The following is a 14,720-nucleotide window of genomic DNA, read 5'->3' as shown; positions in this document are numbered from 1 at the left end:
CTATAAAAAACCAGAAGCACTCTCAGGTCTCAATTCAAATCGGCGGTAACTGGCAAGTCTCTCAAGTCTCATGTCCATGAAGCAAAGCAAGTCGATGGAATAGTTATTGAGATCTTTGAACTAAGCCGTCTGCTTCTCTTCGGCTTTCTCTTTTTCTCATTTCTCATCTGCTCTCCTACTACTGCCTCTAGGAGAACACAACAGAACACAACAGCTTTTAATTAACGATTTAACAATGATGAGAGAGATGAGATTGAGAACAGGAATGGAGGAAAGCAGCGGCATCCAAGAATTTGAGGAAGAGTACGGCCGTCAACGAGAAGGTAAGTTTAATTTGCTAGCCGACTTCGCTTGATTTTATTTCTTACAGAAGATTTCGATCTTCGCATTCTGTTCTGTTTGTTGTTCTTAATTCGGTTTTACTATTTATTCTCCGAATTTGTTTTTTAACTACTTCGCCTTTGGAAGCAAACCATTATTAATATCGATCGCCGGTCGCCCACTGGTTTTTGAATTCAGATATCTAGTTCCCCGCGGGAGAGGAGACGGTGAACGATTATACGCGGCGCATCCCCTACATGTTAGGATAACTATGCAACTTTAGAAGGACGTTTAGACTTTAGATCTTACCTTACAATGATACCTAAAATGCGCCACAAGATTATGATGGTTTACGCGGCGCCGCGTTGGGGGAGCCTCTCCTGTTTTTGTCTCCCTCATTAAACCTGCCAGGAATGGGATGGGAAAAGACTCTGCTCTCGTACGTGTCGACAAGAGACAAACCGGATGCGTGCGCAGTTTGACTTTGTCGGATCAAACAACCGGACCCTACTCGGATCTTGATCCGTCTCCGGTCCATTTCCTACCCACACGCCCCAACGTTTTTCCCAAGGTTCATTAGAAAACAAAGAGAATGATTGATAGTGGTAAAGGATGCGGAGCATCTTTGAACATTTTTTTTTTTAATAACTAACATGCCCAAAACATTTTAAGAGTATTTCACCCATAGGTAATTAAGATCTCCTTTTCCCCAAATCACTCGCTGCTTTTTCTCCCTAGTACATTTCCATTTTGATATTTTTGTTTTTAAATATTTCTAAACTTGATTCCAACCGATAGATTTGAATTTTACTAGTCATTACTCAATACCCAACAAGGTCCATCCAGAAGATAAAGCTTGGCGTTTATTCTCTAAATAGATCTTCCCAACATTTTTTTTTTTTTACGCGAATCTCTTTCCATCGTTTGCTAATGATATTTTCTTATTTGAATCACAAATGAGGCCTTATTTTAGCTTCTCAAATTCAACTATGTTAGTAACAAGTTCATGTCACAGTAGTAAGACGAGGATTACTTGAAAATTTTCTTGATTTGATTGTTTACTGTTGTCTTCAGGCACTGTATGGTCTGCCACAGCTCATGTGGTAACAGCAGTAATAGGCTCAGGGGTATTGGCTCTTGCATGGAGTGTTGCTCAGTTGGGTTGGCTCTTGGGACCCATCATTCTCAGTGCCTTTGCTGGTGTCACATATTACACATCTACGCTTCTAGCCGAGTGCTACAGGGCTCCACACCCGGTCACTGGCTCTCGAAATCCCACTTACATGAATGCTGTCAGGTCTTACTTAGGTACTCCCCTCAACATCTTTCAGACACACTAGTTCATAAATGTGTGTTAAGGTTGGTCCAAAGTTTATAACAAAATGATTTATCAAATTTAAAAGACATCTTCACAAGCAATAAACACATGATCTTTTCAAATCATGGATCTGTTTTGGAGTATTCTAATACTTTCAATGATGTCTGTGTCTTTTTGTAAAGGTTACATGAGTCTATCCAACTGTTAAAGTTAGATAAAAGTTCATCCTAAAATGACTAAGCAAAGTTAGTTTTTCAGTTAATAAGTATAAAATTTTTGTTGCCATGGATCTATGTGAGATTATTTTTATGACCAGTTAAAATTAAAAGTTGCTTCTTAAGTAATAGACACGGGATCTTTTTAATTCTGAATCAGTATGAGGCTATTTTTATGACGTGAACTTATATCAACTTTTTTTGTTTCATTACAGGCCCAAAGAGAGTATTCATGTGTGGAGTTGCACAGTATATAAATCTATGGGGAACAATGGTGGGTTACACAATTACTGCCTCTGTTAGCATGATGTAAGTAGCTTAGCGTATACTAAATAGATGAGCTTAGATTACTGACTCTTTTAGATTATGAAATTTGTTTTAGCGTTGAGAAGTTCCCATACTGGTAAAGCTACGAAGTTAGATACAAGGTTACAGACTTGCTTTTGATTAAAATGTCTACTTGGATGTTCAATAGTTCAAGCAACTATTAATTTTTGTCACTTTTTTCTTTTTTTTCTTTTTTCACAAACAGGGCAGTGAAACGTTCTAATTGCTTCAAAAAATATGGGCACAAAACGGAGTGTGGAGCTTCAGGAAATCAGTTTATGATAATCTTTGGGTTAATTGAACTTTTGCTCTCCCAACTTCCAAGCTTGGAGAACATAACGTGGCTTTCTGTTGTGGCGGCTGTAATGTCATTTGGTTACTCCTCCATTGGACTTTGTCTCTGTTTAGCAAAAGTGGTCTCTCATGGTGGCATCAGGGGAAGCTTGTTAGGAGTTATGAGTGGTTCTAGTGGTTTATCTTCAGCTACTAGGACATGGAATGTTCTCCAGGCTCTAGGGAACATTGCCTTTGCCTATACTTTTGCAGAGGTTCTGATTGAAATTCAGGTGATATTCTTATCTCACTTTTTTTTTTTCCTTTTAAGAGAGAGAGCGTGAATGGTTTACATTTTATGCTTGTTCTGCTCCAACTGACTATGAAGGCATATAAATTTCTTCATTTTTTAAACAGAAATTTACATAGTTCTTTCTGTTCTAAACCCTTGATATCTAAAGACTCATTTTCTCTCACTGAAGGATACATTGAAATCTCCGCCTCCGGAAAATGAATCAATGAAAAAGGCAACAATGTACGGAATAGGAACCACCACAGTCTTCTATCTATCTCTTGGTTGCATAGGCTATGCCGCCTTTGGAAATGCTGCCCCTGGCAACATTCTCACTGGTTTTGGGTTCTATGACCCCTTTTGGCTAGTTGATATAGCTAACTTGTTTATAGTAATCCATCTCTTTGGTGCTTACCAGGTAAAAATCTCATCTCAGCTTTTGGTTGCTTAATTTTTATGTTTTCTTCACTTCACTCTTCCATCTTCAGAACTGGAATCAAATATTTTAAAATATTTATGCAGGAAAAAAAGAACTTGCTAAATCATTGGGGTATAAAACTCAATTACAATCCAAAGTCTAGTTGATTGCATTTTGTATTAAGATTCAGTAGTAGTAAAATGGACTTTCCAAAAACCACACTTGAGGTTCAATCTTCTAAATAGAAAAATCCTACAGTTTTTGGTTAAAAATATTTCAAATAGTCAATTTCAAATAGACTTAGACTCAATTTTAACATAGTAGGTACCCCATTAATGTTGTCTATGTCTCAGGCCCTTCATTCATTCTTTTAAGGTTTACAAATCAGTCAAGCTTCTAAGTTTTAAACGATGTTTTTTGTTGATATCTAGGCAACTTGATCACTCTTAACTATTTCCATTCTTAAACTTCTCTGATCTGCATAAGCTTGGATCAATACCCAGGTGTATGCACAACCAATATTTGCTACTCTCGAGAGAAAAATGGCTGTGAGGTGGCCTATGGCGACATTCATCCATACCATTTATTCATTTCAAGTACCATTTATGGAAAAATCAGGTTTGTTAAGCTTTACACTCTCTAAGGTCATCTTAAGATCAATCTTCATCGTTTTCACAACATTGGTGGCTATGTTACTACCATTTTTTAACTCCGTGTTGGGACTGCTCGGCGCAATATCGTTTTGGCCTTTAACGGTTTATTTTCCGGTGAGCATGTATATGGCTCAGGCAAAGATCACAAGAGGACATCCCAAATGGGTTTTGTTGCAGGGATTGAGTTTTGTTTCTTTGTTAATCTCAATTGCTGCAAGCGTTGGTTCAGTGGCAGACATTGTGGGGAGTCTCAAACGAGCGAAACCATTTCATACTCAATATTAGCAGGTCAACATGGTGGTTTCAATGTATAATGATCAATTAAGTTTCCTCTTGTATCCCAAAACTTGTAATCATCTAAATTTGTGTTTCTCTTAGATGCAATTGCAGATTGATTGTCCCTTCACAATCACAATGTTCTTGGTATTGCTCTAGTGTGATGCACATCGGAGTTTTCTGTTATGAATTAGATGCCCTAATTCCAAACTAACAAGAACAATAATAATAAACGCAGAAGAAGAAAAACAAGCACAGAGAATGACAATAAGATTTATACAGATTCGCCTCAAGGTGAAACTACGTCCTATCTTTTGCCACTGCAGTAATCCATTATGAAGATGAAAAGTAGTTTATAAGATAAACCGCTTTTCTAACCTTTCATAGCTGCAACTAATGATTCTCCTCGATGATAAAATCAAACCCTAATAGTGGCGCCACAAATATTAAGAGAAAACTAGGGCAATCGCAATACAAAAGTAAAATTTCCAAACTACCCTTAATGAAACATTTGTCAATATATTGTGGAGCCGCCCGGGGGCTCCGCCCACGAATCCCCAGGATGGGGGCTCTCCACCCCCTCTTCCAACCCCCACGATGATCTTATCGCAAAGGTCAATCCGCGATAGAGTGCAAGGTGTTAATTAATCTCCTTAACTTAACATTTTTAATTGTGAAGACAAATGAAAACATTTAAACTTGATAGCTAGATATTTTAAAAAAATAAAAATTTCAGAATACTACTATTAAGGCTACATAGGGCTGTCAAATATCAAGCCCATTCATAGTATTAGATTTTAAATTTTGCTAACTAACAAAAAAAATTCATTTGATTTAAACTCTTAATGGTCAAATGAACAAAACCATACTTTTAATTAATTTTATAAGTAGAAAGATAGATTAGAAAAATTAGAAAGGTATCTGATATATTTTTGTAACGAGAAAGTTGGTCTCCATTTGAGGGAGGGAAAGCCTTTCGACAGAAGCTGTGATCCGTGCTCTTAGTGCTTAATGCGTATGCAGTGTCCCCTATGGCCTTTAGGCTTGTTTGGTAGCTAGCTTGGTTACATGCTGAGACGGTGTGGCAAGACAAAACTAACCATGCTCCATTTTGATCTTGCAGGGGCAGTTTCAATGTTTTTGTCGGTCAAACACTTAATATGCATTTACCTAGTAGTATAATTGATTGAACAGTAAGAAAATCTTGATTAACTAAAATAAAAAAATTCATTTTGTCAAATTTAAATGGTAGAATAAGAAGAATAGGGGTTGCTTTGCTAAGAAAATATCCTTGTTTTCTAAGGATTAGATTAAAACTTTCCAATCTTTACTATAAGCGTATTATTTCATCTATTTAAGTAGTACATGGGTGTGGGAGACATATTTCAAACCCTAAGCCTTATGTTTTATTAATTTTTACCTAGTTAGTGTAATTTAGCCTAAATTCATCCATCTCTCTCTCTTTTCTGCCTAAAATTATAGCAAACTTTAATTCAGGCTCTAGAGTTCTGCATCAAGTGGTATTTGAACTGTTACAAGGTAGGACCCACCATGATCATGTGAGGTGGCATGATGAATCATCACATGAGCTAGAATCCTTATCACATGAGTTGGAAGATTTGGCAATCTTCCTTGATTAAAGTAATCGATTTATTTTCCCTTGATTTATGTAGATTTGGATAATCATGATTGATGTACTTAGGGATCTTGGGGATCCTATTTTATCTCTAAACATGTAATGAAAATAGTATAAATAGTGGTCTTGGTTGAAGAGTTCAATTAAGTTCTCCACTTCTCAACTCGTGAAGAATCTCTCTCTAAGCCTAAACTCTTTTTCTCTCTTTTCTCTTCTCTCCTCTCTACCCGAGCTCCCTCTCTCTTTGCTATTTTTCTTCTCCCTCTCTCATCTTGCTCGAGGTTTCAATCATGGGGTCCTAAATTCAACATGGTATCAGAGTATCAAAATTAGGATCCCCATGTCAAAAGAATGCTCAAAGAAGTTATGATAAAAAAACTACTCATATAAGCCTCTTTGTGAAGCAAGATTGAAGCTTGTGAGATAAGTTTTTTATTCTTGTTATTATTACTTCATGCTCTTGGTTCTTGGATCTTTAGAAGATGGTTCAAAGATGATTTTATTGTTGTCTTCATCTTATGAAATTATAGGGATTTATGCATTTTGGATTAGAAGAAGTTTACCAAGACAGTTTTGTCAATTTGCAAGTTCTTGGCTGAATATCAGTTTATGTTGAGATTTTCTGCCAAAAAAGTTATAATTTTGTGTGAACAAGATTTCCTAGTGAAGAAAATGGTTCTTGAGCCTATTTTGAGTGATTTTTTATCCACTGGATTTAAGAAATCTAATTACTTAGTTTTTATGCTAAGCTTCTCCATTAATCGAGTTATTTGAAGAATTCTACTCGATTTTGTGCTTTTTTGGAGAATTCTTTGAAAGCCACGAGGTGGCTGATTGATCTTGGAACTAAATATATACTGGTTTATCCCAAGCTGGAGTCAAATATATTTTTGGAATGATGTTGGAAAGATCTAATTCGGAATTGCTACCTTACCTTACTTGATCTCATGCTTATTGATTGATTTTTTGCTATTCTCTACAAGGAAGACTAGAGAATTAATTATATAATTTTTTTGGCCTCCAAGTTGACTGGCCTAAGAGGGTTCCCTCCTTGCCTAAAGACATGATAAGCTTGGGTTCTCCTCCCATCTACCCGAGCTAGCCTTGGCTGGTCTTGAATCTCCAGGCAGCTTACTTAGGCTACTTCAAATTTGAGTACATTATTACCCTTGAATTGCTTCTTATGACTGAATAATACATGGGTAAAAATAATAATATTGTCAAGATTACTACCATATCCTTGCGAGGGATATCAAATTTCTTGAGCTGGTCCACATCGTTTTGACTTTTCCTTATAACAAGGGATCTACTTGGTTACCTCACCAAACTTGGGCCACCCATTGATGAAGAAGATATTGCTTATGCTAAGTGGTTAAAAATGACACTTTGGTAATTAGTTGGCTCATACACAACATGGAAGAACCTGTTTCCAACAATGTTATTCACCTCGACATCACCAAACAAATTTTGGAGACATGTGATAAGTTGGACTCTAGCTCTGACAACTTACACAGGCCATATGATATTCTCCAAAGAATGTTCAACACTCAACAAGGAGAAAATATCCATAAATATTTAGTTCATTTTAGAGGCCTTCTTCAAGAATGGAAGCTAGCTCAGCCTACCTCACCAATGTCTATGTCCAAGACAAGCAGAAGGAAGCCTTAGCCACTGCCATTTGCCAAGCAAACATTAAGCCATATCTCGAGTCAACTCCTTAGCGCCTCTGTATTCCCACCTTTGATGATGTATGTGTCACATTACTTCACATTCCAGTCTCTTCTTCTTTTTTTCCTACTGAAGTGTCATCCACTATATACTCCGGGCATAGGGGAAGATCAACCAATCACGGCCGAGGCCGTGGAAGAAATTATTGAGGAGGATGAGGAAGAGGTGGAATGAATGGTTTTGTCATAATAAACGGCAATGAATGCACCCATTGTAGGGAATATGGTCACACTATAGATCAGTGTTTTAAAATCCATGGCATACCGGATTGGGTTAAGGCTAATCAAGTCTTAGTAAGTGATACAAAGGAGGGCCAGTCTACCCCATCAACAAAAAAGAAAACCTTTACCGATTATGAGTTTGACTTATTCCAGAAAATGACAACATTGATGGTGTCTCCTCCAAGTTCCTCCTCAACTGTTGTTGCCACCATCGCTTCAGGTATGCTCTCTGCCACTTCCTCCTCTTTATCTTGGATAATTGACTCAGGGGCCTCCGAGCATCTCACAGGTAACAAAAATCTACTCCACTCAGTTTCTCCTTGTCTCTTGAATAAACTTGTTACCATAGTTGATGGCTCCCAAACTAAAGTTCTCAGGAAAAGGATCCACCTCTGTTACACCATCACTTCCGCTCACAGATATTCTTTTTGTTCCTATATTTGCCTTGAATCTTTTATATGTTAGTCAGCTAACACAACATTTTAATTGCTCAATTACCTTCTCACCCACTTCTTGTGTGTTTCATGATCTTATAACGAAGCAGATGATCGGTGGAGGCTGTGAACAAGGGGAGCTCTACTACCTGGACGTGCCTAAAATAAATGTCGTCTCAACCTAGGAAACTGAGACAAGTCTATGGCACAATCTCTTCTTCTTCTTTTTCCTATCTTTAAGGACAAGTCAAATTTAAATTGTGAAGTGTGTCAACTGAGCAAACACTAGAGGACCACATACTCACCTCATCCAGAACCTAAATTTGTGTTCCTTTTTCGTCGATCCACATAGATGTATAGGGACCCTTGAGCGTCTCAAACATTTCCCGAGTCAAGTAATTTATTACCTTTATTGATGATTTTACTCGTACCACGTGGTTATTTCTTTTTAAAGAGCGATCTGAAATACCATCCATATTTAAATCCTTTCATGCTATGGTTGTGACTCAATTTGGTTAGAAAATCAAAGTACTTAGGTTTGATAATGCCAAAGAATATACTTCCAGAGATTTTGATTTTTTTGTCAACAAAATGACATTATCCATCAAACATCTTGTGCATACACCCTCCAACAGAATGGTGTAGCAGAATGGAAGAACCATCACCTTCTTGAGGTAGCTCGCAGATTATTGTATACCATGAAAGTCTCAAACTTTTATTGGTTGCATACCATCCTTATTGTATGTTTTCTTATAAATAGGTTACCATCTTCCATTCTCGATCATAATTCCTCATATGCCTTATGGTTTCCACATGGTGATCCTTTTTTGCTTCCCTTGAAAGTCTTCGGTTGAAAACCCCAAAGTCAATAAACCAAAGTGTGGAAAAAGCTTTAGAAAGAACAAGAAACATACCTATAGTAGATGTGACAATTATAGTAGGGGAAGTCATCGATGAGTTCAGTATATTCTTAATCTTTTGGAGGACTTTGAAATCCTCATGCATGAGCACTTGTTTACATTTTGAAGATTCAATAGTGCAACAACAACTTGATTGATAGTGGCCTAGTTTGGTTTGCCATGCAACTTCTAACATGTTTCAGCGAGATGATTAAGTGCCCCATAATAACTACATACCCGAGTGTGACTTTTTCCCTTTGAAACAAGGTACCATTTGTCCTTCCTCCACCTTCTTTTCTTGAAATTTTCTTCCCCTACCTCGATTGTCGTTGCCTCCTCCTCTTCCTGGAGAGTGCATGACAGATGTCTCTATTGGAAGATGACCCAAGCCCACACGACCAAAGAAGGACCACACATTCGAGTGTGTTAGAAGATGGGTTCAAGCCCATAAAACCAAGGAAGGCCCACACATCTAAGAGATGTGGAAGAAGGGCTCAAGGCCCATATACTAAGGAGAAGTTCAAATGCCCACACAGTGATGGTAGGATGGTAAATAACAAGTCATCTCATAGAGATGACATTGATGTAATTAGTTTAAGTTCTAGGGGTGTTATTATAATTTTATAATTTTATAATTTTATCAATCTATAAATTGAACTTAGGGGGAGTTAGGATATAAGTCTATTACCCTATTTTTCCTCCTGTTTTCTCCCAATGGGTGTCCCTTCTTCTTTCTCCATGAGCTAAATCCATGGAGTCCTGAAAATCAACAGTCTCTATAGATAAGGTTGGAGTATCATAATCTTAAACAAAGCATTGTAGCATAAACATCATCTAAGGGTAATGTAGTGGAATAGATGACTTATGTCTTGGTAAAAGATAAAGTTGCAAATTTGCTAAGCAAATTGCAACAAGAACCACTTCTCTATGTTTTCCTTGCACAACAACATGTCTGGAGTATGGCTGAACTAATTTGCATTCTTATATAAGTCCTCTAAGGAGAGCAAAATATTCATGCAAGTTCCTCCCCTATTTTGTGTTATACATAGCCTGAAATTGATCATATAACTTTTGCAAGTAATCATAACTTGAATATAGTTTAGCACAAAGTTCTTAAATTATTTTATGTTGTCTCCAAATGAATTACATTGTAGACAACATGCTCTTTTGTACTGTTTATGGGCCAATTAATCACTAAGGTATCTTCTTTTAGTCATTTCTTATACAAAGCATCTTCCTCAATAACAACTGGAGGAGGCTTAGTCAAGTGGTCTGATAAATCTCTAGACCAAAAAAAATCACTAGACCGATTGTGGTCCCTTAAGTAGAATGTCATAATTTTCAAAAAATTACTCTTGCCAAGCATATATGCACTACTATCCACAACCATTGGATTAAAAAAAAAAAGAAAATTAACATGTGGTAAAACCAAACTTATCAAATATAGAAGGCACAACTCAGAAATTTTGGCTAGGGAAGAGCCAATTTACATGAGTCTTCCCATGCAAGTTTCATGTAAAACCTAGAGAAATTAGGAGAAGCACATAAAACAGGATTGATTCAAAGTAAAAGACGAGTAGGAAACTTACTCTATGGATTTGCCATGCATGAGGAATGATTATTCGACAAGCAGAAAAGTAATTAATAACCAAATAATTCATGCAGCAAGACCTTTTCTTGTCCGCACTTTCAAGAGAAAAGGAAAACAAACGAAGAAAAATAAAACGAAAAACTTCTCCGAATTCAAGAGTCTTTGCATGTTGAACAACAACATGAGTTGACTAAAGTATGTATGAGCAATAGAACCATGGAATCCTAGAACTCCTAGTCTAATACCATGTTATTCTAGGATTCCACCAATTTATTTTAGGTTTTCTCTTGAGGTTGAATGTAGAATAAGAAGAGAGAAGAAAAAAGGGAAGAAAAAGGTTGAACAAGAGGAAGATAGTTAAAAGAAATAAAGAAGGAGACGTCTAGAGAGCATGTCCCCCCTCCTCCCTTACATGCTTTATTAGTAAACTTCACTAGAAAGACAATTACAAGAATATCTTTTCACTTATAAAGAATAATTATAACTTAGTCATCCATAGTTTCCACTTTTCAGCCTCAAGAATTAAGTTTGGACTAGGAGTCTCTCATCGAATCGAGTATTGATGCCACAGGATCAATGAATGGGAAGATAAGAGATTGTAATATCGTGTAGGAAGGAAAGACAATAGGGAAAACTAGAGGACAGAGCTCACTAATTTGATAGAGAATTTTGTATGATCAAAGCCTAACAGGGAAAATATGGAAAAGAGAACAAAGAAGAAAATATGTTGAGGAGGCTTGATTTGTGTAAAACAACCACTAAGTAAAGCACAATTAAGAAGGCAAGCTAAAGAGAAAAAAGCATGAAACCAAAAAGAAAGCCAATAGTCTTCATGAATTGCATAATCTCTTTGAGTTGATTATCAACTCACTAGTGTTAGAAGACCCGCTCTAATACCATATCGAACTTTGTAGGAAGTAAAAAGATGAGAGAGATTGTGATTTACATACCCTTACCCTCTATTTATAACCTAAATAATTAAAAAATTATATTCATGTCCTTATAGCCCATAAACCCTAGGAATTTATTTTATAAGTTGAAAAAAAAATCTAGAAAATAAATAAAACCTAATTATACCTTCTAACAAAACTCGATGTGTTTTCATTTTATTTTATGTAAAAAAGTTCTTGTTATGTTGCAGGTGTTATGGTGTAATCTTTTTTTATTATTTGAAGTAGGTAACAAATTTATTTCTTATAATCTACTTTATTCTCATTGAAAATTGGTAGGGTTTCCTTGATGAAAAATTAGGGGAAACCTTCTTTCCTAAACTTTTTTTTCAAAGAGGTTTTTTCTCTCTAGTCTATCTTTTTCATGCATTCATAATTGAAAAAGGTTGAGTGATTGGTAAGAAAAAGCCCAAAAAAACATTCACATAACCCCAACCCCGACCCAATCCCTGCTCCTGCAAACTTGTTCCTACCCATCCCCACTTTAACCCATGGCTCAATCTACCATTCATTCATATTATAAGGTTAAAAAAAATTCTTATACTATATATAAAAATATCCCAAAAAATTAAAGTTCTCTCTTTTTATTCTTCATATAATTATAATTTTAAACAAGGGTATATAAACTAATTAGGCTAATTTATGATCGAATTCAAGTTGGATTTGGTAAAATCTATCTTCGACTAGAACCCTGTGTGAGCTTTTTCCTCGACCACATCCTCAACACGTGAGATGAAACCTAAAACACATCTCTTGGGTTTTCAGGTTGGGTCAAGTTGTTCCCACTACTACTAATGCATGTTAGAGAAGCAACATAACAAGATCATGGCAAAAATCTCTGGTGAATTGGTGTATGAACTATTCCAACGTGGTAAAAAATAAATTTAAAAGTTGGGTATTTAGTTAATAAAAATTTCTCTCCACTTCTTTTAGACAAACCATCATCTTGCCTATATTATTGTTGTTATCTTACATAGATAATTCTGTTTAGAAGCCAAATATAATTTTACATATGTTTTCAATGAAAGAAGTCGATTAAAAGTTAAAAATCATATATAATTTCATCAAGAGTTAAATCCAGCCAGAGATAAATAGCAAACAGTTCAAGAACTACTGCTGAGATCAAGGTCTAGAGCCACAACCTCGTCGATTGACTCTTCTTGATTGGAAGCAACTCTTGACCCTTCAGTTGTTAGAGGAACTTCAGTTTCAAGGGTCGCTGATGCTTCAATAATTTCTGATGGCTGAAATTTGTTAACATAATAACTAAGAGACGGGCCCGAGTAATCCAGTGTTTGAACTTGTGCTGGGCTGTTACTGACTTGTATTAGAACAGATGAAGCAGCAACAACGGAGAAGAGGGCCAATCCAGCTACTATGGCTACTGTATTTTCAGCTCCTGCTGATGACGTTCCTGCGCTCCCTGAGCTGATGGCACTTTCTGCTATATAGACTGCCGGCTAAAAGAACATAGTCGAAATCATCAATGCATGTAGTAATACCAACAGAAAACTATATAGATCAGAAGAAATTGACATCATTCTGTTTTTCCTGTTTCTCTAAATAAAAAGACGGGAATTTGGAGCACCCAAAATCAATGGATTGTCCTCAGAAGAAATTGACATCATCATTCTGTTTTTCCTGTTTCTCTAAATAAAAAGACAGGAATTTGGAGCACCCAAAATCAGTCTCAATGGATTGTCCCAGTAATTAAACTATGGAATTTGAACATTCCCAAAGTTAAGTATTATTCAGCATAAGGGAAGGGAAGACATGGAAAAGACAGAATAACACACCATGCTGACTGATAGAAACAAGGAAAACAAGAATCTCCAGACTCCCGAGACCTAGATATCTTATACAAATGAAGTTTTTTCGGTTTTAAGTATTTTTTGTCAAGTATGTCACAGCACAAGTATATGCAAACTTTTGCAAAGAGAATCTACAACACTCAATACCATTTGCATATCAAAACTAAAGAAATTTTCTGCCAACAACAAAAAAAATAATCAATATACAGATACGTTGATTTCATGCAAATGAAATAGGCTATATATAGGTTATGGTGGCAATATAGATAGAATGTGTAGTTTCTTAGGTTCTCCAAAGCACAGAGAACGGTCTCATTCAAATCTAGAGCAGATGCACAGAAAAACGAGGTTACTTATGAGTCTCTCAGGCAGAATGAAGCAACATGGACTATTTAAGAAGCTCAAGATGTCCTTAATTTTAAACGACTTCTCAAAGCACATCAATGGCATTTAGCACCCTGAATACCAGTTTAAATTTTCCCAAAGCAAGGTATTGGAAGTACAAACAGCCAAAGCAACAAACCTCAACGGAGTAGATATTGGTTTGCCCAGCTGTGTCCTTCTCAACATAGCCAGTCCAACCCTTTCTGCGAGGCGGGTAAGTCCCAACAACTTTGGTCTTCTCTCCTGCCAACCACTCCACACTCACCTTTCCAACCTACAAATGTGATACAGATATATATTATATGAGCGGAATGAGTGGAGATTTCAGGAGGCAGAGTAAATTGAAAACAAGCATCTGTCGAACCAAATTGCGCCAAGAAAGTGGGGCGTGATCCATCAGAAAAAAGGTTTGCCAAATTAAGAGGCATGTTCAAGTAATGAACACATATTGCCCTAACAATTCTTCAACACTAGCAAAAGATAATTAAACTAGGAAACACTGATTATGGTAATCTCTAACTCTCTATCACTAAACGGAACTTCAAAAGCAAATAGACGCAAGCTGATATGGAAGAATTCACAGCAGAGATATGGAAACAAGGAATTGATAATTGAGGAAGGCCAGTAAAATTGCAATCGCAAAAGTTAACACACGCCAAGGGTAAATAATATAGATTAGAGTTACAATTAGGTAAGGGGAGTCATAGAGAAAAAGGCAATAACGAAATGAGAAAGTCGATCACCTCCTTATCTGGAGCACACTCTTCTAAGTTGCAGTCAGTCTCTTCCGATTCAGCGGAAGCTCTCACTACTGAAAGGTTTGGGCGAAAACCGTTGCTTCTCTTCCAATATCTTTGAGACGATAGAAATGCACAGCTGCTTGCAGAAATCATAGACTGAGAAGCAGAGGCCATTGAAGACCCAGAAAGGAGACAGATCAAGGCAAGAGAAGGTTATCGAGTCACTTGGTCGT

General features: G+C 36.6%; 2 protein-coding genes across 2 annotated transcripts; one reads left to right on the top strand and one right to left on the bottom strand.

Annotated features, from left to right (window-relative positions):
- Positions 1-61: 61 nt before the first annotated feature.
- Positions 62-4,212, top strand: LOC137946969 (amino acid permease 3-like). Its single transcript, XM_068793258.1, has 6 exons — positions 62-323; positions 1,396-1,629; positions 2,070-2,163; positions 2,387-2,747; positions 2,937-3,164; positions 3,668-4,212. Exons 1-6 carry the CDS (start codon positions 236-238, stop codon positions 4,100-4,102), a joined length of 1,440 nt encoding a protein of 479 aa, XP_068649359.1. The 5' UTR covers positions 62-235; the 3' UTR covers positions 4,103-4,212.
- Positions 4,213-12,431: 8,219 nt separating this feature from the next.
- LOC137946539 (protein MAINTENANCE OF PSII UNDER HIGH LIGHT 1) lies at positions 12,432-14,720 on the bottom strand. The gene is made up of 3 exons (XM_068792881.1): positions 14,491-14,720; positions 13,887-14,021; positions 12,432-13,012 (listed from the first exon to the last, which is right to left on the bottom strand). Exons 1-3 carry the CDS (start codon positions 14,659-14,661, stop codon positions 12,656-12,658), a joined length of 663 nt encoding a protein of 220 aa, XP_068648982.1. The 5' UTR covers positions 14,662-14,720; the 3' UTR covers positions 12,432-12,655.

The sequence above is a fragment of the Aristolochia californica genome, unplaced genomic scaffold, assembly GCF_029961685.1.
Source record: "Aristolochia californica isolate CCGP_79_NKW_82.1479 unplaced genomic scaffold, dmAriCali1.0.hap1 SCAF_12, whole genome shotgun sequence".
NCBI classification, from domain to species: domain Eukaryota; kingdom Viridiplantae; phylum Streptophyta; class Magnoliopsida; order Piperales; family Aristolochiaceae; genus Aristolochia; species Aristolochia californica.
The sequence above is the reverse complement of the archived record's forward strand: the minus strand, read 5'-3'. Positions and strand labels throughout refer to the sequence as shown.

Coding starts and splice junctions, on each gene's coding strand:
- LOC137946539 (XM_068792881.1), bottom strand. CDS start 14,661: ATGGCCTCTGCTTCTCAGTCTATGATTTCTGCAAGCAGCTGTGCATTT. Junction 14,022..14,490: donor AGTGTGCTCCAGATAAGGAG/GTGATCGACTTT, acceptor TCACATTTGTAG/GTTGGAAAGGTGAGTGTGGA. Junction 13,013..13,886: donor CCAATATCTACTCCGTTGAG/GTTTGTTGCTTT, acceptor ATGTTCTTTTAG/CCGGCAGTCTATATAGCAGA.
- LOC137946969 (XM_068793258.1), top strand. CDS start 236: ATGATGAGAGAGATGAGATTGAGAACAGGAATGGAGGAAAGCAGCGGC. Junction 324..1,395: donor GTACGGCCGTCAACGAGAAG/GTAAGTTTAATT, acceptor TGTTGTCTTCAG/GCACTGTATGGTCTGCCACA. Junction 2,748..2,936: donor AGGTTCTGATTGAAATTCAG/GTGATATTCTTA, acceptor CTCTCACTGAAG/GATACATTGAAATCTCCGCC.